This window comes from Lissotriton vulgaris, chromosome 3_1, assembly GCF_964263255.1.
Source record: "Lissotriton vulgaris chromosome 3_1, aLisVul1.2, whole genome shotgun sequence".
Classification (NCBI taxonomy): domain Eukaryota; kingdom Metazoa; phylum Chordata; class Amphibia; order Caudata; family Salamandridae; genus Lissotriton; species Lissotriton vulgaris.
The window spans coordinates 988,007,016-988,032,051 of NC_141689.1; the positions used below are offsets into that span (position 1 = coordinate 988,007,016).

Here is a 25,036-nt window from a genome sequence, read left to right on the forward strand (position 1 = left end):
CAGGCCATTCAGCCTTTCACACATGACTGCTTCTGAAACCTGTCAGCTTTCTACTTTTGCCTCTTCTATTCTACACTTTACCAAAAAAGTCACTCCCCACTCTCCATTTGTTAATTTCACAGTTGTCAGCCATCTTTCTTTTCCTAAAGAGACAATACTGAAACTATATATATATATATATATATATATATATATATATATATATTCTGTGTATAAATATATGTGTGTGTGTGTATATATATATATATATATTTGCTTGACCGTGCTATCACTAGGTGAGCATAGTCTATGCTCCCTGAAATTCAAAGAACACACACTGTGTAACATTTAAGATTTTTCATGAAATTTCTTGTATCATCGCTCATCAGACCCATATTTATATCCGACCTTTGCCCTTCTAGCAGATATATATTGTTTGTGTCTGTTTTCATTTAACCCCTTCGATGCTCATGACGGAACGGTTCCGTCATGAGCATCGGTTGAGCTGTGCTCATGACGGAACCGTTCCGTCATGACCACGCCCGTTTCCATTAGGGCTCAGTACCGTGCGGTAAATCGTACCGCACGGATGTGTTTAAGCCATATTCGATGTGGTCTGATGGCAGCTCCATTAATTAGTACATTTTGTAAGAATGGAAGATGTAAAATCGAAATAAAGGAGGCAAGAGAAACTAAACAATGCAGAAAATACAATACAAATAATAAGACTAAAATTGAAGCTTCTAGGTTAGAATATTTTTAATGGTCCTTCAAAAAATGAGATTATTAGGTGATAAGGCCAGTAAATTACTGGTGTGGCTGGATAAAAAAAGAGGGTAGCAGGACCATACTATAATTGGCAGACCCGAGTGGGAAGCTGCATTCGCACCCATCAGAAATAATTGATATCCTCGCGGACCACTTTCAGGGAGTATATACTCCGGAAAGGGAAGTCACGACGAGTGATGCGACACTGGCCCTCCAAACGGTGCACACCCCGACTTTACCCCTAGATGCAGTAGATGAACTGGAGGCGGACCTGACGATACAAGAGATACAGGCAGCAATCAACACACTACACACAGGGAAAGCGGTAGGCCCCAATGGTATCCCTGTGGAATGGTACCAAACGATGATGGACACATTAAGTGGGCCGTTATTGGCCATGTATAAGGATAGCTTGGAGCGAGGGATACTGCCTCTGGATCAACGGATGGCAACTATAGTCGCCATCCCGAAACCTGGAAAGCCTCCCGCTGAGTGCACATCTTACCGCCCAATCTTGTTGCTCAATGGGGAAACCAAGATATTGGTGAAAACATTGGCAACCAGATTGATGCCTCACCTATCCCGACTGATCCATGCAGACCAATCCGGTTTTATGCCCCATAGGAGCACGGCACTGAACCTCCGACGAGTCCATGGCGCACTGGCGCTAGCCCCCCTATTGACGGAACCAGCAGTCATTCTATCACTAGACGCCAGGATGGCGTTCGACTTAGTGGAGTGGCAGTACCTCTTCGCAGTCGTGGCGCACATGGGCTTCGGCCCTAAATTTATCGCTTGGATAAAACTCCTATACACAGAACCTGTCGCACATGTGGCGGCCAATGGACACATTTCACGAGAAATACCATTGGCCAGAGGAACGAGGCAGGGCTGCCCGCTCTCCCCCTTGCTGTTTGCGTTAGCCCTAGAGCCACTGGCAACGGTCATTAGAGACATTCCATTGCTGAAAGGGGTGAGCTGGGGGGGAGCACTGGGAAGACAGAGTTTCCCTCTATGCTGATGACATGTTAATATACCTGTCCGACCCAGCCACTGGCATCCCTATATTATTAGATTTATGCAATACACATGGTATCCACTCTGGCTACACCATAAATTGGTCGAAATCGGTCATTTATGAACTAAAAGGTCCTCTGCCACATCTACCCAACGAAGGCCCGTTGACAATTGCAGACTCCTCATTTAAATACTTAGGAATCTATGTCGCCCGAGATGCCTCCATCCATTTTACTCAAAACCTGTTACCTCCACTCGCTCGCTTAAAGGCCGATGCAAGATACTGGACAAATTTACCATTGACACTTTTAGGTAGAGCGGCCCTGTTTAAAATGAAGGCACTTCCATGTTTTTTGTATGTACTGGAAAATACACCAACCCTAGTTCCACCCTCATATTTTAAAAAGGTGACAGCAGCACTTTCAGGTTTGTTATGGGGAGAACGCCCAGCTCGGGTGGCACATCTAAAACTCAATCGTGGGTGGTATGACGGTGGGATAGCACTGCCGAATATACAGTTGTACTACTGGGCATCCCAACTCAAGGTGATAAACCAATGGATCCACGCACCACAAGAAGACCCAGCTTATTTGGCGGACAGAACACAGTTAGGCACGCACAGTCTACTGGCACCATTATATAATAAAAGTCTAATGGCAAAACTGATGGGCCCGACGAAACATACGGTAGTACTTTGGCACAAGGCACAGACTAGACTGAAATGGGGGGGGGGTGTAATAACTAAACTTACACCTTTGTGGGACACTAAATCACTGGGGTGTCTGAGATACAGCAAGGGATTCACCCAGTGGGACAATATAGGAATTTGCACAGTGGGAGACTTATGGACTAGTACTGGCATGATCCCATTCTCACTCTTATAACAACAATATGACCTAAGACCTACTGAGACCTATAGGTATATACAGATAAGACATGCATTAATGGCAGCCATCGAGCCGTGGACAAAGGACCCCGAATCGTCACCGTTGGAAGACCGCCTACTCACTGATTTTATGCAAACGGGGGCTACATCACTCACTTATCGAAAGCTGCTAAACAACCTACCTGATCCATTCACTAAACTGCGAGATAAATGGGAGGAGGAATTAGGGGAAATGGACGAAACAGATTAGAATGCCGCACTGGCATCCCCGCGGGAGGCAGGAGTGTTGGCCCGCTTTCGATGGATACAATTTAAAATACTCCACAGAGTGTATTACACCAGAACTACCTTATACATAATACATAGGACTGATCCTCCAAATTGCCTGAGAGGCAGCGGAGAGGAAGGGACACTGCTACACACACTCTGGGGATGCCCGATCATTAGTGAATACTGGAAACGTATTATGAGGACCATTCCTCAAACACTAGAAGTGTCGCTCACACCGGACCCGAGAGTCTGTTTGCTGAATGTATGGGGAAAGACTGATCTAACACGCCAGGGACAGCTATGGGTGACAATAGGAACAATGGCGGCCAAGCGTGATATAGCGCAGAAATGGGGGGCAGCGGACGCACCGACACAATGGTGCAAACACATGGATAGGTTGATGGTGACTGAGCGAGTGGTTTATAAGATAAGAGCCAACCCTCGGAAATGGAACAAGATATGGTTGCCTTGGAATAAGTATAGGGTTGATATGTGTGAACCTTTACCGGAAGAGGAAGATGACAGCTCTGATGAGGAGAATGAGTGGCGGGATTGATAAATACCTGATGATGGAATACTTTGAGGGATACGGGCTGGAGAAGGGAGGATTTTTCAGAAGCTCACTAGAAAAGAATAGAATGGTACTAGGGAAAACCCACTGATATGAACGATTGACTGTATAAAGATAACTTGTTATATTGTTTATTATTCCTAATGAGTCTGTGTTTTGGTTCAATCAAAAATGAAAAAAGTAAGACAATTGATTTCTTTCTCTATTGATGGAATGTCTCGAACACGATATACTTACATGCTGCCGGACCGGAAGGTTGTCGGCTAAATAGCTGTGTATTACAAACAACATAATGACTATGGCGTGTCAACCGATATTTGAACACGCGAATGATGCATTGTGTAATTGACAACTGCCAATAAAGTCTTACAACCCAAAAAAATATATATATTATTTTTATCATGGCCATTTTATTCTCTTTAGGTTACTCAGGAAGCGGGCGAGTTTATGATTACATTCCCATATGGCTACCACGCAGGATTTAACCATGGGTTCAACTGTGCCGAGTCGACCAATTTTGCAACAATAAGATGGATTGATTATGGAAAAATTTCTAAATTGGTGAGTTAAGATGTTTCAATCTGCTTTTAGAGTAATACCTTTAACATCACCTGATTAACTAGAGGGCATTGTGCATTTAAACAGAGGTTGTTGTTTTTAGGTCCCGCCTACTATATTGTGCCTGCACTTTCTATTGCAAGATGTGGTGTGAGCCTTTAATAGGCTTAGAGCCCAAACTCCCACCCCCATCCATGTCTTCATTAGTTGGTTTTACTGTCACTCACATTTGCTTGCTTCTTATGTGTCAGCTTGTAACTGCTTTCCTTCCTCTTGTGATTGTCCCTCCCTTGCAGCATGGCCGTATTACTTGCGTCATTCCGCTGCTTGCTTTCCGAGCACTACTTTTTCCTTTGTTTAAGCACTCCACCAGAGCAAATGTTTTGTCCACCTGTTTCACTCGTTTATTTCTCTCCACCCATTGTTGTGCTCTGTTTTCCTCTTTCTTGCATGTGTAGTTCTCGCCACCAGCTCTATTGCTTTCTCATGCTAGTTTGCTCTTCTCAACCTGCACTGTGTTGCTTCTGCCCTCTGTTTTGCTTCCTCTCCCACCCGTAACTAATATGAAAAAACCCAGCTACCTCCTGTTGTGCGGCCATGTATGGTGCACACCCCTACAAAATTATGCGTCCTGCTGCATACAAACCTTTTAAACCTTTTTTAAAAAAAACGTATTCTTTAGCCATGGTGGACAGTGTGAGGAATGGTGTGCAGCTTCTCTAAAAGCACTGGCGAAGCCAGTAGGTTCTAAAGGCGAGACCTGTTGGCTTAGCCAATCCTTGTTTTAGCATTTTGTCATTTCTTTGATGAAGTGAATCAAATCTGAAATGTTGTACAACTATATAACACAACCATTTTAGAAAGAGGGTCCAAGGCTAGGTTTAGAGACCACATACAATCACATACCCCAATCATACAGTTAATACACAAAAAAGGGGATTGTGGGTCTAGGAAAAAATGTAAGATTGAGTCTGCCTGTCAACAACAGGAAGACTAAGAAGGAAAAAAGAAGGAGATTCAGTGAAGTACCACAGGGTATCCCCACGATTGTAAAGGTACCCATCAGTTTTCGATCGGTTCCACCCTATTCATCATTTGGGACTCCTCACACCGAGGAGAGTGGACTTACAACCACTTGATGTCAAGAATAGTCGTTGCCCTGGTGTGTTATTTGGTGTAAGGCTGTTAACTGAGAGAACTGAATAAAAGCAGTGCATGAAAATAATAAATATAATGGTGTGATAAAGGTGAAGGAATATAAAATTGGAGAGCAGGGAGAGAAAAAGCTTTGAGTATCTCCCATGTTTCCAACGTTAAAAATTGTGCTCAGATATAGTAGGAAAACAAATAACTTCAATGAATGATCTTAAGAGGTCAACATGTTTCTGCAGACTTTGGACCCACCCAGGTGCCCTGCTGCATTCTTCAGGACCAAATCTTGCTACTGCTTGTGCCCCCCATTGAAAAGAGAAAAGGGAGGTGTGTTATTTTAAAAACATGCAATATTTGTAAACAGTTTTACGTTACTGCAAGTGGAACACTAGTCCTTTGACTGGTTCAAATCCTCCTTGCTGAAATATAAAAAAATGGACAGACAGGCACAACACAATTTTTAGAAAAAACATATAAAGGCTCAAAGACACACATGTGGTGAGAGCATAGTGAAGGTATGTAAACTTCATATCCTTCTCAATCTGCTATGATTTAGATTACCGATTATTATGTCTGGTAACCCCGGCTTACCTTTGTGCTAATATACAAATAGAAATCATTGAACCTTTTACTTTTGCATTGCATCCCTCTATAACATTTTCTACCGGTCGTACATGCCATGCTTTGCCTGATAGCCTGCAGGCTACATGCATCTCCTCCCCCTGCTTTTCCGTGGCCTGTAACAGCGAACAATAGAGAAGAGCCCCAGCTTATTTGTTGAGTGTGGCCTAATTGAATGTTAGAAGTACATTTATTCTATCCACCCCTATTCAGCTTCAGAAAAACTATAGGTAATCCAGTATTGGATGTTTTATCGACTCACATGCTTGAATCATTCCCTGTCATCGAGATGGAAGTCCCACAGTACATTATAATAGTAATGCAAAGCTAAACATAGACCAGAAAGGTCCTAGTCCGTTCACTTTATAACATATCATAGTCATTGTAAAAAAGAGACCAAGCCTAGATTTGAACTAATCAGGTTGCCCAGCCCTCTTGAACACTCCTGAGAAAAGCTCCAGTCCCTCAGATTTTCTTCTGCACGTCATGCTAGGGAGTCTCCACCAAGTTTTCTTCATTCCAAAGCTTTCTTTAGTATTTAAACGTCTCTTTCCTGGCTAATTTATACAGCTCACTTTTACTCACTTCATCTAGAGTAAGCATTAAGGATTTTTCTCAAGCATGTCCAACAAGTTGAAGAAAGCCGTATCAGGGCCTGAGGTACCTGTTCCAAGAAGCGCCTTCACACCGATGATCCTCACAAAGACTGCATTTATCCTCACATCAAGGCAAAAGATTGCAAGGTATGTCGCTCTTTCTCCAAAAAAACTTCAAAGGATCGTGAGGGGTGTCTGCTCTTATGGCTGCAAAAGCTTAAGGCTAGGAAGGAACCTGTGTCCAGTGATGACAGTGAGCATGCGTCATCTTCATCCTCCAAACGATTTCATAAAAGGGAGAGTTCTCCTCACTCACTCTTTCCTTGAGAGACCACATAAAGCCTCAAAAAATACCACTCAAGGGTCTTACAGGTGCAGTCCTTCAAAATTTCCTCACCAAGAACAAAAGGAGACAAAAGAGCGACATGGTGAATCAAGTAGACCTAAGAACAACAGATCTGAACCACCTACACCATCTCCTCCGGTGAGGCATTCATTTAGGAAACCCTCTTCAGCTCCTCTGCCTGACAGACTGCCGAGGAGAGATTAACAGTTGACACAATCATCCTCATCAATGGGCCATCCAATTCAACCTTCTACGCCTAAACTGCTGTCAGCATCATTGGCTAATATAAAGTATTCATTGATGATTACGCTTCCACAGGCTTCTTTGACCTCAACGTCTCCTCCATTGACTACCACCATAGTTGGTCACAACTCCATCCACGACCCCGCCCGCCGACACAGTCTGTGGAAAAAGCTGGAAAAAAAACAGGACAGACTGAGGTACTTGACCACTGAACACACCTCTTTCTCGTAAGGTGTCACCATTGCTTCCCTCTCAGCTGGTGGAAGAACAAGTCTCTGATGATGATGATGATGAGGACAAAGGACCCTTTGAATATGCCCACAGACCATCAGAACTGCACGTAAAGTACCAAGATGATAATTATGAGCCGGAAGAGTATGGGGTTCAATGCTATAATGTCCCTCAGGACCAGTATCAGCAGTAGTGCCAGGAAGAGATGGTTTGCCCGCCCTCTGCTCACTGACATGCAATTTATGTTATCAGACTATAGGAATCGTTTCCCTCCATCTTCTGCTACCCCAGCCGGCCAGTCTACCACCTCTACCGGCATCCATTCCTCAATGTACTACATGGCAAAATACACTCTTGCTACCTACATCTGTTCACCATTCACCACAAACTGCTTTGCTTCTGGATCCAGGGACATCCGAGGATGATCATGAGGAGGGAGAGATACAGGAGCCACACCAAGAATGGGACAATTACCTAATTTCACGCCATCATCTCCCTCTCCAATTTCTGTGACTCTCCAACCGTGGATAGTGGTGGGTTCCACTACATATTAGTGCGAGCAGCTAAGCGCTTCAACTTATCTATGCCTTCTACGCAAACAGACTGCTTCCTTTATGATTTTAAGGAGCCTTTCAGGAAAACCGTAAGAGCTGTGCCCATCGAAAGTTACATGTGGGAGGAGGGCTTGAAGGTCATGAACACTGTGGCCACAGTTACTGTGGTCCTCCCCCCCCCATTTGGAGAAAAGCGCAAGACTCCAGAAGATATTTCTGCTTGTCTTACTGGTCATCCGGAGCCTGATACAGTCATCAATCAGGCAGGACAACACAAGTCAAAAAAACAGCTGGCACCAAAAAACGACACCTCCAGACAAAGAAGGCAGACGCCTTGAAAATGTTGGGAAGAGGTTCCCCTCCATGTCGGCTCTTACTGTAAGGGCAGCAAATTATCTCGCAGTTCTTGGCATGATATGTCTGCCAGATGTGGTCCTATCTGGCCCCTTTCCTGGATCAGCTACCCGACGAGAGTAAGTCAAAGGCCAAAAGGATTCTCCAAGAAGGAGAGTGCGCATTGTCGGAAGTCCTCGACTGTGCAATGGACATTGCCATGATTGCCTTTTGACTGCTGGCAGTTCAACAGTTTTACACCTCCAGGGCTGGCCTAAACTATCTCCTCCCCCATGAGGTCCAAAACAAAATGTTCGAGTCATATGAGCTGCAGAATTCATACTTTTGCATTGATCGCCATCTGGTGTTGGGCTCTGATGCCTGCACCTTGTTGTTGTCTTGGAAGAAGTCTTTGTAGTCACGAGATAAGCGACTCCTCCCTTGGACGATAGTGTGCATGGGCATCGACACCATCCTTAGATTGTTTTTTCCGCCATCGGGTTCGTTTCTAACTTTAGCGGTCCGGTTCAGTACGGTATTTCCAGACCTCTGCGACATGCAAAACATCACAAATCTACTGTATTGTTTTTTTCGCGTGCCTCTACGCAATAACTCAAGAATCCCCCGGTTCCGGTCGTCGACGCAGGCCGCTGGGCCGATCAATGCCATTCTGTCCTACGGCTAATGGAAAGGACTCCATTTTAAAAATACCCCCAGTGTGTAGCTAAATTTCCACACAGCGACCATCACAAGGTCTGCAACCTTTGTCTCTCGCCTGCACACGAAGAAAAACATTGCCAGGCCTGCGCCTCTTTTCGATCCAAGAAAATGATCGGTGATCGCCGGGCTCGACGAAACGTCATGGCGTAACGATCAGCATGGTGCCACAAGATATCTTCAAAGAAGGCCCGACTTCCCAGAGGCATAGGATTCAGAAGAGCTAGATGTCGTTTTCGAGGCCGATGACCACCTCACTCCAGGTCAATGAGTGAGTACAACTGCCCCTACCCCACCCCACAAGAAGGCTCCAGTCAGAACTTCGCCTGAAGTCCTTAGTCGAGACCGAAAGAACACTTCAGAAGCCCCGGCTCCAAAGACAAAAGAAAAGCCTTCCGGCGGCTCGGGACCGAGCAAGCCGCACAACAGTGCCCCAAAAGCACCGTCTGTACCGAAAGCAGGAACATATCCCACTGTCGCTAAAAAGGCCTCGGCGCCAAGTACTTTAGCACCGAAAAACCAAAAGGCCTCAGAACCGAAGATGCCTTAAAAACCTTCGGATCCTAAAATGATTTTGGACTCGACACATAAGCCGGAGGACATAAAAACCCCTTCAAAGGCTCCAGACAAACCTAAACCACGTCCCGAACCGAAATAATTGGCGCCAACAGCACCCGCCAACGAGGAGAAACGGTTTCTACCAGATCCCATTGATCCGAAACAGAAAACACTGCATGTCGACCCTAAAACAGGCCATATTATCGCTACCCCCTCAAACAAAAGAAAATTGGACACCCAACACATTCCTGAGATGCCTGTGAAGAAAAAAGACTGTGCAACTTCACCATTTAGACCCTCTTCTCCTGTTCTTCCTACTGATCCTTTCTCTCCTCCAAAGTCTCCTATACTTCCTCCATACTCGCCACCACCACAGGATGATGATGACCTAGGGGGTGGGGGTGGAAATAAGGATCCCTTCAATCATCCTGATGATGACACTGACATACCACAGGACACATGGGATGACTACAGTCACCCTGTAGATCCTTCAGACCTTCCTGATCCAGAAGCATATCCAACAGACCATCTCCTCCAGATGACAACATTGGCTTTAGTCAGCTCATTGATAGGGCTGCCCAATATCATGGCATGCAAATGCATTCAGACCCCACAGAGGAGGACTTCCTGGTAGACACTTTTGCACAGTCACAAAGGACAGTACAAACATTACCCATGCTTAAAGATGTCAATAAACATGCTCCAGACATCTTCAAAGACCCATAGAGGAACAGGATTCTCAATCCTCGGATTGATAAAAAATAAAACCCGCCCCGAATGATCCCACCCGCATTAAAGGTCAACTCCCCTTAGATTCCCTGGTAGTGACCAATGCTAGGAAGCGGGCCAACTCCCATGCCCCACCTCCAGACAAAGAGTCAAAGCTGCTAGACGCTTCCGGCATACGAGTTGCCTCCCAAGCAGCTAATCACTGGAGGATAGCTAATGCACACGCATTACTTGCTAGATACGATACTCACTACGACGAGCTTGAGGGCCTAATGCAGCATTTGCCTGACCAATACAAAGCCAATGATTTGATTCAGGAGGGCAAGTTAATAACAAACGTGTCCATTAAATGTGCCCTTGATGCAGCAGACACTGCATCTAGATCAATCAGTGTGTTACTGCATGGTTGTGCATTTCTAGCTTCAAACAAGAAGTGCAAACTACTATCCTCAATCTGCTGTTCAATCAGGAACAACTTTTTGTCCCAGCTGTAGACACAACGTTAGAGAAAATGAAAAAAGACACAAACTGCAAAATCTATAGGTGTATCACAGTCTCCGTCTACACGAAGCTCTTTTGTCGCTCCTTTTATAGGGGTGCATCCAAAAACATCAATACAGATACGACTTCCTCTTCCTCCTACAAAAGTCCCACACAAACATCCCCCAAGGGATATTTCCAGAGGTGGGTACAGGAGAAATAACAACAAAGGGAGAGGCCGAGATAACAATAGTCACACCTCCCCCACTAACAAACAGTGACTTCTCTCCACTCCCTCCAGACCATTCCACTTCGGTCGGAGGGAGACTCTCACAACAGGAATTCCATTACTACAGACAAGTGGGTAAGACAAATTATCCAGTATGGCTACTGTCTGGAACTTACTGCAACTCCCCCCAACATACTGCCCAAACAGCTTCCAATGTCCACGGAACATATAACACTCCTCAAACAGGAAGTTCTCACACTGCTTCAAAAGCATGCAATAGAACCAGTTCCCCTAGAGCATCAAAGGGACGAGAGTTTACTCCCTATATTTTCTAATCCCAAAAAAGGACAGTACTCTCAGACCAATACTGGACCTCAGACCTCTCAACTTCTACATACAGTCAGATCACTTTCATATGATCACTCTTCAACAAGTCCTTCCACTACTTCAACAAGGCGACTTCCTTGCAACATTAGCTCTCAAGGACGCCTACTTGCATATTCCCATACACCCTGCTCACAAGAAATATCTAAGATTCACAGTGGATGGCCAACATAATCAGTTCAAGGTTCTCCCATTCGGGGTAACCACAACACCCATGGTCTTCACTAAGTGTCTTCCGGTGGTAGCTGCACACTTGCAAAGACAGAAAATCCATGTGTTTCCATACCTGTACGACTGGCCAAGTAACACAGTCCGTGTGTTCATCACACTCGCCAAACAATTCTACTGCTACATCACTTGGGGTTCACAGTCAATCATGCCAAGTCACATCTACAGCCCTCCTACCTACATCAGTATCTAGGGGCCACCACAGACACTTCCAAAGCTCTAGCATACCCCAATCCAGCCAGGATAGCAAGTATGCAAACCCTCATCACAAAATTTCAAACACAACACTCCCTTCCAACTCAAGTGTTTATGCAGCTCATAGGCTTTTTGCATTTTCATAGTACCTCACGCAAGACTTCAGATGCGCCCCTTACAAGAATGCTTAGCACGTCAGTGGAATCCAGCTCAAGGGCAACTTACAGATCTGGTGTTGGTGAACAGCCGCACACATCGCTCTTTGCAATGGTGGAACACACAAAACCTTTCCAGAGGGCGGCTGTTCCTAGAACCAATTCACAAATAGTGCTAACAGTGGACGCATCACTCACCGGCTGGGGAGCCCATCTCTTAAACCATACAATTCAGGGCAAGTGAACTACCCAACAAAAACTGCTCCAACTCAATCACCTAGAATTACTAGAAATATTTCTACTGTTAAAGTCGTTCTAAGCACATGTTCTCAACAAAACTGTCCTAGTCCGCACAGACAAAATGACAGCAATGTATTACATACAAAAACAAGGAGGAGCATACTTGTTGCAGCTGTCTAAGTTAGCACAAAGTGTATGGGGATGGGCCATTCCACAAAATATATATCTTCTGGCAGAACATCTTCCAGGAGTGCACAATCAGATTGCGGATCTGCTCAGTCATCAGACACAGCAGATCCACGAAGGGGAACTTCATCCTCAAGTTCTTCAACCATTTTCCACATGTGGGGCAACCAAGACATAGATCTATTTGCCGCATATGCAAACGCAAAATGCCCAACCTTTGCCGCCAGGTTTCCACACCCGCTATGAAAGGGCAATGCGATATGGATGAATTGGACAGGCAGATTTGCGTATGCTTTTCCGCCACTCCCACTCATTTCACTAGTAGTACGGAAACTCAAGCAACTGTCTCTCAAAATCATCCTAGTTGCTACCACATTGGCAGGGCAACCATGGTTCACAACACTCCTCGAACTCTCAGTAGTTCCACACCAAAAATTACATCTGGATATCAGGTGGATAGTTAAATGCATTCAAATATGCCACCAAAAGGCAAAACGCATATTAACAATTCCCCGTAGAGCACACTCAACATGTAAACTAGGGGCATCCATGACATTCTTAGGGAACGTTCCCCTAGAAGACATTTGTAAGGCAGCCACATGGTCTACAACACACACCTTCACCAAACACTATTGTGTAGATGTGCAGGCAAAGCAACAGGCTTATGTAGGCCAAGCTGTTCTTAAGACACTTTTCAGAACCACTGCAACAGATACAGGTGACCACCGCTAAGGGAGACACTGCTGTACAGTCTATGCAAAAGTATGAATTCTACAGCTCATATGCCTCGAACGGAAAATGCTACTTACTAGTATGCATCTGTTCTTGGCATGTAGAGATGCAGAATATCATACGCCCACCCACCTCCCTGAGAACCTTTATCTGTTCCAGTGTTATCTTACTTAGATACTTTCACATGGACATCTTTTCTGTTACTTACAAACTTAATCATTTCCCATATTGGCAAAAAACAATCTTAAGAATGGAGTCGATGCCCATGCGCACTATCATCCAAGGGAGGAGTCACCTATCTTGTGACTACAAAGACTTCTTACAAGACAACAACAAGGTGCAAGCATCCGAGCCCTACACCAGACGGTGATCTATGCAAAAGTATGATATTCTGCAGCTCTACATGCCAAGAACAGATGCATACTGGTAAGTAGCATTTTCCTCTCAACTTTCCTTTTGACGGAGAAACCTTGTTCGGCAAACACGTTCATGAGGCGCTTCATGCTATAAAGAAGGATATTGACATGGCCAAGTCTTTGGGGGCGCTCCAGTTTCGTGAGATGCCCGTACGAGGGAGAGGCAATCCATCTTATAGGGGAGTATACCAGCAATATCGGTACCTGCACTTACTCCTTTTCATCTCAGCCCTATTTTCCTCAATATGCCTATCGTCAGCCACCCCCAGTGGCTTACCACTGGTCTTCTGCGAGAGGTAGAGCAGTACATAAGACCAAGGATTCTGCTTGTTGCAAGTGACCACCTTCACGCTCTGGGTATTCCCCATTCCTCACAAGTAAAGTTACGGGGCAAAATATATGCTTACCTTCATCACTGATAGGCTGTAACTACAGACCAACCGGTTGTCTACTTAGAATTGGCCATACTCTAGAATTTTTTCAAATTCCACCTCCCACTTCACCTCAACCACCTGATCCAAAACATCTCCTCTGTTTTGAAATTCTTGCAATGTTGAAGAAGGGAGCAATAGAACCAGTTCCTGCATCACAACAAGGGAGGGTGTTCTATTCCCGTTGTTTTTTGATCCGCAAAAAAATCAGGCAATGGTGACCTATACTGGACTTGAGAAGTCTCAACACCTACCTGAAGAAGAAGTCATTCCGCATGGTCTGCTGCTCTTGAACCCGAAGATTACATGTCCACCTGCGACCTCCCTACGCCTATTTTGATATTCCCATCCATCCATCTCACAGGAAATTCCTTCGATTCACAGGAGTCAGGAGCCATTATCAAGTCAGTCCTCTATTTTCACTCATCTGCCCCCGAATATTCAAAAAGTGCTTAGCTCCAGAGGCAGCCATTCTCAGGAAGCAAAGACACCAATGTTCTCCTATTTGGACAATTGGTTGGTCAAGGCACCAACAACCTGCACAATGCTGTTCAGTGAATTAGGCCTTTTCCTGAATCCAGAAAAGTCTGTCTTGCATCCTTCAAAGACTATTCCTAAGACCTTCCTAAGAGCAATGCTTTACGCAACCCTGCGACAACACGTTTCCATTGATTGAGAGACCAGTAAAACTAATCTCACTAGCAGAACTCACACAAAAAGGTCTCTTTCAATTCACCGTTACAAATCCCTCCTATGGATGGTGTCCTCCTGCATTCCTCTAGTTCTATTCTGCAGGTTAAGGATGCATCCTCTTCAAGAGGAGCTAGACACCGAGTGGCCTCAGCAGAGAGATCTTTCAACGATCTACTCCCCCCAACCCCCACCCCCCCAAACCATGGTCAAAGCCATTTCATGGTTGGACACACAGAAATAACATTTCAGTTGGTCTCTCCTTTCTAGTCCCGGCATCTCCTTTGGTCATCACTATTGAACCCTCCCTCAGCAGATGGGGAGCTTTCCTTCAAGAGTAGCAAGTTCGTGGCAGGTGGAAAAATATGCATTTCCTCCTTCACATCAACTTGTTAGAGCTCAAGGTGGTTCATCTGGCCTTACAGGCTTTCCTACCAAGAAAAAAAGAACTTAGCGGTGCTCGTTTGGATGGACAACACCACAACGATGCACTACATCAACAAGCAGTGCTCATTTGGATGGACAACACCACAACGATGCACTACATCAACAAGCAGGGCGGCATGAGATCATGCCTCCTATCTCAAGAGGCGCAGTGCATCTGGGAATGGGTGATTCGCAACCAAGTATCCCTAACAGTGGAATATCGTCCCAGCAACCATAAACCACAGCAGACACTCAAAGCAGACTAAAGTAATTGTGTCACCCCCCTCCCCCGAAGAACGAGGAATGCCGGTTCTTCTCAAGATGGAATCCCCATCAGGGATCCGGATCATGGGGGAATGCATTTTCGATGGCATAGTCAGGCAACTTTCCCTACTCCTTTTCTCCAATTCCTCTCCTTCCAAGGCTGCTCATGAAGATGAAATCCGAGCGCTGCAGGATGATACTTACAGATCCCTCCTTGCCGGGCCAAGAGAAACATCACATTCTCTTGAAACAGATTCCATCTCTTAACAATGTCCCAGGGCCAAGTGTTGCATTCGGATCCCAAGTCACTTCATTTATCTACTTGACTCCTGATCAAAATGAGTTTGCCCATTTGAACTTATTGTTTGAATGAAGAGCAATACTATCCTGCGCTCCTGCGAGCAGTACTTAACAAGACCTATCGGCTGCAGTGGAAAAGTTTTTGCATTTGGTGCCAACAGGCTACTGTGCATCCTTTATCTTCTTAACCTTAGAAGATTCTTCCTTATCTCCTGCACTTGGCAAAATCAGAATTGGCTCACGCCTCGATCAAATTCCACATAGCTGCCACTTCACCATTCTTCACCATTACCTTCCTTATGGTCAGCTAGAATTGTTAAGCAATTCCTCAAGGGACTTTTTAGGTTCTATCCACCAGTCAGACATCCTCCGCCACTCTGGCAGCTCAACATTGTCCTCTCACAGCCCATGAAGTTCAAGTGGACATTGCACAATCAAGTAGGCATCTCTCCTTGGGGCATATTCTGTTGTTAATGTTAAGCAGCTGGTCTAGCCGTGAGATGCACCGCTGCAAGATACGAGGCAGATCAGTTAGACTTTTATATTGAGTCACACACAGAGCAGCAAGGTGTGGACATGTTCTCATGCGGTAAGCTTGTCAAAATTATTGTGAAAAGCTCACTGAGGCGGTCTATTTGGAAAACTGATGGAGCACACCCATGAAGGGAAAATATAATGTGGCACAGAACTGCAACTACCGTGATGCACCTGACTTCACTAGAAGCTCACCTGAGGACAATTGTGTATTTAAATGAGCAGGTGGCTCTTTGTTTGTGCCCAAGAATCACGCTGGCCTGTGAGCAAGGGTGGGAGCCCGAAGGCCCTGTGAATACTTTCCGAGTTTTGCTGCATGGGAAAATAAATCACGTTTTCAACCTTCCTGCGAGTGCATCTCTCCTTGGGGCAAACTCTATTGTTAATATATATAGATTAGAATTGCTGAATGAGCAGGCATGTAAGGATGATGATGACAGAATTCGGATCATCCTGGATTTCAACGTAGAAAACAAGTGCCTAAGAAAAATCATTAAAAAGCATTGGAATATACTACTGCTTGATGACTCATTGAAGAGGAAGTTACCACCTACTCCCAAAATAACGTATAGAAAGACTTACTCGTTAGGCGATATCCTGACTCAGAGCCACTTGGACACACCCGGAAAGGAAAAAGGAAAATGGCTGACAACTCCTTGATTTTAGAAGTGTTCCAAGTGCAAAGCATGTGAACATGGAATAAATACACAATTGTATCTATTGTCGAATGGAAAAAAGGATAACTGCACATATCATGTGTGAAACAAAATACGTGGTATATGTTTTAGAATGTCCCTGCAAAAAACTGTATGTTGGGAGCACCGTCAATAAACTTAAATTACGCATTCTACAGCATCTCGAAGCAATTAAAAATAAGGATTTAGCATACCCGATGGCCAAGCATTTCTCCGAGAAACATCAAGGGAACATTAAAGGACTACGATACTTCAGAGCTAAAGTGATCAAACAAAATGAGAGGGGGGGACAAGACCCTGGAACTCAGAAGAGCAGAGTCCAAGTTGATACTAGCTCTTGGAACAGAAAAACCTTTTGGCCACAATTTAAATGCTGAATTAGCGGTTCACCTATAAAAATCATGGAATTTAAATTTTGGAATCATATTGCTCAGAAGAGACCTAGAAAGATGTGCTAAGAAAGAGAGGAGAGATAAGAAAGAAAATATAAATAAATAAAGATGAATATCAATTCTCCATGATGGTGCATAACTGAATGATCGAACAATCACTGAACTTGAAGAAAACCATCAATTTTAGTAAAACTTGCAGAGAATGAAAAGTGAGCTATGGGTTTTTAAACAGCTACAGCTGAAATTTTAAGGACAGGCGAACTAAGCAAGAATCATGCCATAGGTGACAAGACTGTCTCTGGAACTAGTAACAGAACCACCTAAGTTGAATATCATAAAACTGTAAAACAGCCCAAGCGAACATTATGGATATTTCCTGAATCTATCCCAAACTTGAGGAAGAAAAAAGAAAAAAAGAATTTCCTGGAGAAAGACAATGTTTTGGAATTTGCGATTTCGCGCAACATATTTTCACTATGCACCTTTTGGTTCTATAATATGTCTTGTGAGGTTGTCAATTTTTATAACGTAGGCATCTGAAGTTCTGTTTTGTACAAAGTACTTTAGCTATGTATTTATTACAACTTCCATGCCCTATCCTCGAAGACATATCATGTGAATTGAGAACTGATCTCATTTAATATCTAGATGATGCGTGATTTGCACTCCGCACATGTCCCTTTCCTTTCTCCAGACAATAATAATAATTTGGAAAAATGAAATGCACAGGGGAAATTTACTTCACTGCATATTTTTATGAACTGTTGGTTTAGTTTGTTTGTCTCCAGTTTAATTTTAATTTAATTTTAAATTATTTTTAATCTGTTACAGAATTAGTGTAGAAATAGGAGGATTGGGGTCACATACGTAAAAGTACTTCACTTAGAAAGTGTTGACCTGATTTATATCTCCCTTGCCTGTCGCCACATTCATCAGTTGGTATCCTTTGAAAAACTCCTCTTAACATCGCCCTTGACTTAAACCCTCTTGCTCACTTTTCTTCCCACCATTTTTATTACTTTTTCTCCCCCTTTTGTGAAATTGATTTTAGATACACGATTTTAAAAGATAGCAATTTATATCACATGCTGCCATGCCATATTCCTTTTGAAATCTGAAAAAAATACTTTACTGAGAATACTGCCAAAATAGCCTAATTATGAAAATGTAACGATGAAAATGTAAAGAAAATGGCTGTTATTTTTTGCCATAACAAATGAAGGTTAATGTGGGTTAACAGTCTAGTCTATTTTTAAATGGAAATCAATGAGGGACCCTTGCACTTTATCACTTTAAATAGACAGTCTATACGGTGGGACTCTATGGTCCAGCCGAAGGCTTTTGCTGAAACGCGTCGACCGTCCTGTTTGTGTTTGCACATGGTGTTAGAGAAAAAATAAAAATTACCTGAAAGAAACTTGCCATGCTGTGGAATCCCTCTGTGCCGTGGAGACTGTTGGTGGGGGATCTCACAGAGTTGCTTTGAAAAGTTGGTTTTTGGACATAATATATATCTATGAATTCATGGTTTGTATTTGAAATCAAACACAAAATGAGCATTAACAGAAACAATGTGCTTCTTAACTGCTTTCTAATTTGATTCAAGTCTGTAACTGTAGCTCTCCAGTATTGGAATCTTTCATAGATTCACATGTGACCCGCCCTCCTCCCCTGAGAAATTCACCTTCACCTCTATTCGTCTGGGTGTATCTCCCACACTTGTGTTTTGAAAATCTGAGGGACTGAAGCTTCTCTCAGGAGTGTTATAGAGGGAACGCAACCTGATTTGTTCAAACCTAGGTTTGGTCTCTTTTTAACAACGACTATACGTTATAAAAGTAAAGGGCCTAGGGCCTTTCTTGTCCATGTTTAACTTTGCATTGCTATTATAATGTCCTGTGTGACTCGCATGTCGATTATGGGAATGATGCAAGCATGTAAATCTATGAAAGATTCCGATAACGGAGAGCTACAGTTATAACTAAGCAAATTCCTTTCATTTACACCACATACTCTACGCTTCCAAGTCTTTACCCTTTTTTCATTCAGTCCTCCTTCCCTGTGTAAAGTGTCAGGAAAATCCTTGCATTTGTTTAGGAAAAAGGTTGCTCAAAGTATGGGTAAAAACAAAATTCATAATGCGAAATATATGAATTTGGAAGGAATACCATGGATTTGTGATGCTACTTTTTTGGGCAGTTAATGCAATTGTACAAGGACAATAGAATTCATGTATCATCAAGGACAATGATATGTAAAAATGTGATGTTTTGGCACTGTTTTTTTTAAATAATGTCTAATGAAATTACTATAATTTATGTTGATAATTCAACCACTTTTTCTGATATGAGTGCACGCTAGGGAATTTCCTATGTCAGAATTCTGGTGAAGCGAAAAAACTGTGAAGCAGTTAATTCTAAAAAGGATCTGGTGGTACCAATAATTACAAAAATATTATTGTGTCTAGTAATAATGTATTGATATTCATTCTTGAGGAAACCGTATTTACAATTGAGTGATGACCAAATTCTACAGGGGTTATTTAGGCGCTTCCATTTTCATAGAAGATCATCAGAAAAAACGCCCAACCTAGACATCGAATAACAGTGTGCCAACCTGTGTTTACCACTTTCAAAGTTATTAGTCTCCCTGGGATTTGTATTTATCTGTTTGTAACATTACTTAGATTGTTCCACATGCCATGTATACCGGAGTGCAATGTGCTGCATATGTTGTATAAATAGTGTGTATTATTAAAATTTAAAGCCATATATATTTTTTTTAAATATGACGCTGGGGGCAGCAGTTTTGCTCTGACCTTAATAGAAGGTCAAGAATATATGCACACATTTCAGGGCAATTGTGAATATTAATTTAAGAAGGCTTCCCCTGTTTTTGATTAATATGTTTTTAGATTTTGCAGAGGTTTCAATATTTTAATTGCATTCCTTTTGTAAACTGTGTTGCCATTTGTAAGGTTTTTATGAATTTGATATTCAATCCCAAGTACCACAACTGTTGGAAGGTCAGAGCTCAAATACATTTGCTGAATTCACTTTTAAATAATCGTTCAGAAGGCTGAATGTTTAGATTTCGTTATCCACATATCCTGAACTGTTTCTTCTCGTTTTTGTAGTAAACAGTATGAGGAATGACGGGGATAAGCCTGCTTTGCCTTTAGCGTTCTAAGTAATGCTTGTCTGAAAATCAGATTTTAACCCCCACCCCCCACCTTGTGCATTGGGTCAGCACTGACTAAAAGGCATAGTTTAGAAGGAAAAATTACAACCCTTAATATGTAGCATTTGGGTGACACAGTCTATTGAAATACTCGGGGGATGTCTGTTTATTCCTCAAGTCAGACTAACTAGGCAATTTTCATTTTTAATAATGTCAGCTTGGTGAGCACTCTAAAACTAATTGCCATCTTATAAATTGGTTAGGGATGTCCCTACTAAATTTGTATGGATTGTTAAAGCCACAGGGGAGTTTGTGACTCTACACAGTGTAGTGTAGTTCCTATATTCCGAATAGGCTCTGCGCATTCGAATAACATATACTATAGATTTGACGTAGGACTTAGGTCGACTGGGTCTCTATCGAATATATTAAACTTAATTGTGAGTGCCAGCTAGCTCAGAGGTCACTTGAAACTTTCTCTAATACACAAGAAGGGATTAGTTTCTGACAACCGCATAAACATGACAACTTTGTTTCTCAAGAATAAGAAATCAATCTCTAGAGTCGCCAAAATAATAGACGGCTATTTTACTCAGTTAATCGTGCATGCTTCGTTTCACCAGAGATGCTGAGAAAATAGAGAGACGGGCGTTTTCAATGAAAAGTATTTATTGAACAGTCTTCTTTCTCAAGCATAAGAAATGTACTGCTACAATAGTAATACTGGTTATAAAGTACAGTCCATATAGTACGAAGAGTATTATGAAATAATACTGTAAAAGCATGGTATGGTTTCTAAGCCATATAAAATAATATATAATACATACATTAATAAATAATGACTAAAAGTACTCAACTGGTGCTTCTAAAATACGCCTACCCCGGTGTACCTAACCTAGGTCTAGTACGAGGGAAGAAGTAAGTGAGGTGTAGCTTAGTTTCAGTATTCTTTGCCAAGAATCTATTCCAAGAATGCTCTAAGGGACTAATCAGCTCCATACCTTGGTTTAGAATGAAGGAGGTCTTGTATCTCTCTCTCAGGACTCGATTTCCCAGCAACCCACAAGGGTAGCCTGAAAACACTGGAGCTGGATTTCTCAGCAGGAGAAAAGACAGCGTCTCAGTGCGTCAGCTGGAGGGTCGGCTTCCTTCGGCACTTGCTGCTGCAGGGCGCGTTGGGCAAGTAGATAGTCGCACTGCTCCAAACCACTGTGTGTTTGCCTGGGCAAATGTGGGCATATTTATACCTTGAAGGTGCCGAGTTTGATGTAAGGTTGGACATAATAACGTCATCAAAGACTCAGTTCTTTGAAAACTCCTTGAGTTCTTGGACAAATCAATAGTCAAGCAAGGGGAGGTCCCTGACTGCTTAAGCCGATTTTCCAAGAAATCGTTGTGAGGTTTTGGTACGGGTGGAAGTTGCCATGCCTGTATTTTGAACTGCATGGGCTATGTCTAAATATGGGTATGATTTCTATGCCTATATTAGGGAGTTGTGAATTGTACCTATATATAAGGGCATGAATCAGGGAAAATTCGCTCGGATCCTAAAACGCCACACCACTCCACTTTATTATGTTTGATATTACTAAATTCTAAGCACATAAACCATATCTAAAGCATGATGTGTTGAAACCCGACTTAAATACAGAGAAATGCATTCGAAATGGTTGTACATAAAAAGAGCATTTGTGCTCTATGTATTTTAAAAGCAATGCTTTCATTCAAAGCATATAGCATTGGAAATGCTATCCGAATGAATTATGAAATTACATTTATGAAATGGCTCTTAAATACAGAAGAAAGAGTCGAGACCATTCCATGATAAAATATATAAATTGTTTGGTTTTGGACAAGGTCAAATATTGTCTCTTGGAAGAATTCAAAGAAGTCTTGTTCTCTAGGAATAGTTCTACTTTAAGCAGAGTACTTTGTGCAAAAAAAAAAATAATTACATTTTTGGAAAAAAGTAAATTAATGGAAAAATAGAGTTCCAAAGTCAGAAGTTTGTTTTGAAAAGTGAAGGTCGAATATAGAGTCCCATAGAACGCTGTGTGCTAACTTCAAAAGTCAGTCTCATTGTTTGGAGAAAACATCCAATCTTCTAAGCTGGTAAAGAATTAGTTTTCCACAGTAGGTGAAAGTTGGACCACTTTGTTAAGTAGATCGATTGCACAAAAATGAGAAGCATCGCCGTCAGCGTTAGCCGCATTAGCAATGTTCGAAGGATATGGTGATGGTACCTGTGTGCCTGTCGATCCATGTATCTCACCATCAGCAGTTTGCGTCTGTGAGACCTCAATGAATGCTGTCATCAGGATTGGTAGCCGCTGGGTACAACACAGTGCATGAGCCGTTGCCGATCCAAGCAAAGTATCAACATCTGTTGGCAGGACTGATGGGAGTGTCAGGCAGATGTCTAGCACGCATTCTTCTCCACATAGGCATCGTAGAACAGGTAAGATGTAATCTTGCCAGATTGGTCGGAATGATAGAAACCACGTGGTATTCAGATCTCTTAAAAGAGCCAAGCACAAAATCTGTATCATGCGCTCACGACACTTTATTGCCAGGAGAGTGTTCTCTAAGGTAATCTGGGTGTCGCTGGTGACTGGACTTGGCATATCGGAGCAGAAGGAACAAAAATTGTATTTCTGCTACGAGTCCCAAAATGAGAGGCAGGCCGCCGAACACAGAGTGCACGAAGTTTGGAAATATGCCGAGGACTGCTTCAAACGGTGCTAACAGTCCCGAAATAACGGTCTTAAATACATGTACAATACCACTGGTATCAGACATGTTTAAGATACGTCCTAACATTTCTGCGAAATGTATAGGGCAGTTTGTTGATAAAAGGGCATGTATCTCTGTAGAAGACCTTGCAACTTGTAGTTCATACGTCTCTTTGGACGAGGTCAGTGGCACAGTTTTTGTTGTTGTAAAAGAATGGCTTTCGTTCTGCTTAAAGTAACAATTCGTATAGAAGAGATGTTCAGTGAAGGCCATAACGGCGACCTTCCGTCTGTCTTAGTTTTAGGAAACAATACTTGCATACAGCAAGTGACCCTGGCTGACACAGTTACGAGATAGGCAATTCCTGGCAACATTCCACAGCTGCTGTGATCATTCAACATAATATAGCTTCCATTAGAAAGCTGCCTAAAAATTGGATCTATCACTGCAGCTGGAGAACCCTGCATGTGGCAGGATAAGTTGGTCGAAGAACCATTGCAGGCCCCATGTAAGTTAATACCCTGACATAAAAGTGTACAGCTTAATGCGCTTTTGCAATTTGAACCACTAAGAAATACTTATTTTCCCCCACTCCAACATCTGTGTGTATATGGTAATTCCCAGGTTTACTTGATGTATTCTTTACCCAACCTTTCGTATACGGCAGCTCGTATATGTTTCGAACAATATTGAAAATGGAAAATTGTGACCGGCAGAGTGATTGTCCCGTGTATTAGCCATTCTGTTGCAGGTTTTTCTGAAACTGTTAATGGGAATCTTTCCAGTTTCTCAATGCTCAGCACTATGTAGTCTGTTCCTCTTTGTGCCAAAGTGATTTGTTTATCTGTAAGGTTAAATACAGAAAACAATGACGTGGTGTTGATTAGACGCCATGCCACATATCCAGAACGAAGATTTTATAACGTCCAGGCTAAAAGCATTATAGAACGTGATTGTGACTGTCCATGCTGTAGCATGAGCAAGTCCTATTTCATTATGTCCATGCCAGAGGATACGATGCTGTCCAAAGAATACATTTTGGATGACATAGTCGTTAACCCATTGTCAACTACAGAGAGAGATTTCTCTAAATGAATACGATCAATTTCTTGTTTTCGTTCTGCAGTCTCTGCTTGTGTCGCTTTCCAAGCTTCATTATAAATGGCATGTATACCAGCGTATATAAAACATTTATGATGCCGTTTCACAGGACCTTGTAAGAAATCCCTTAATTCAACGCCATCTTTAAGTAAAGATAAGTGTTGTTTTACCTCTGTCAGTGTGGATTTTTGTAGCCAATCAAGGCACAGTTTCCCTACACTGTATGTTGTTACTATCCCTGGATGATGTCTCTGGACATATCTTGGATCTGGCCTAGTGTATGTGAACCCTTGTGTCTTGTTCAGGAATCTATATTGACAGTTGTTTGTGTCTGTGGGCCAGATTAACCATTTTTTCCAATCAGCATCAGTTCTGTCCTTAAGTAAAATTGTTTTTAGGTCGACCACCCCCTCTGTAGTGTTTTTACTATCAAGTGTAGGTGTAGGTATGGATGGTTTGTTTAAATCTTTTATCTTAACTAGGCCAAGTCAGGATGTCTGTTGAACAGTGTCATTTAAAAACATTATTTGTTCAGGGATAATGCAGGCTCCAAATAAAGCTTCTATTCCCTGCACCTGCCAGTCTTTGGTGCCCCAGACAGTTTTTGTCTCAATGTTGTCTCTCCAAAAGTCAAAACCTATTGTGGACAGCTGAGCATAAAAGGCCGCAGAATAAATTTGCTTAGTATTAGTCAACATACTTTTCATTCCTGTCTTATTAACATTTTTAAAGTAAAATGTTTCTGGATTTGAGACATTAAAACCTGAGAAGTATGGACATTTTTCATAGAATGTTTTTGAGCTACCCTTCGGTGGCGTTGGACAATGTTCCCATTGATTAAAAGTATAAACACTTCTAGGGTTTGCAGATTTGTGCAAATAGTGATGACCATAGTGATTATAACAGTACATTTGTT

At 42.6% G+C, this 25,036-nt stretch overlaps 1 protein-coding gene across 2 annotated transcripts in view; it reads left to right on the forward strand.

The window, feature by feature from the left end:
• The window catches only part of KDM4C (lysine demethylase 4C), a 2,012,700-nt gene that overhangs the window by 645,240 nt on the left and 1,342,424 nt on the right, over positions 1 to 25,036 (forward strand). For both annotated transcript variants that reach the window (XM_086961357.1, XM_086961358.1), the window contains exon 8: positions 3,915 to 4,052. In XM_086961357.1, coding sequence (XP_086817483.1) covers positions 3,915 to 4,052 — 138 coding nt within the window. The remainder of the gene's footprint in view (positions 1 to 3,914; positions 4,053 to 25,036) is intronic.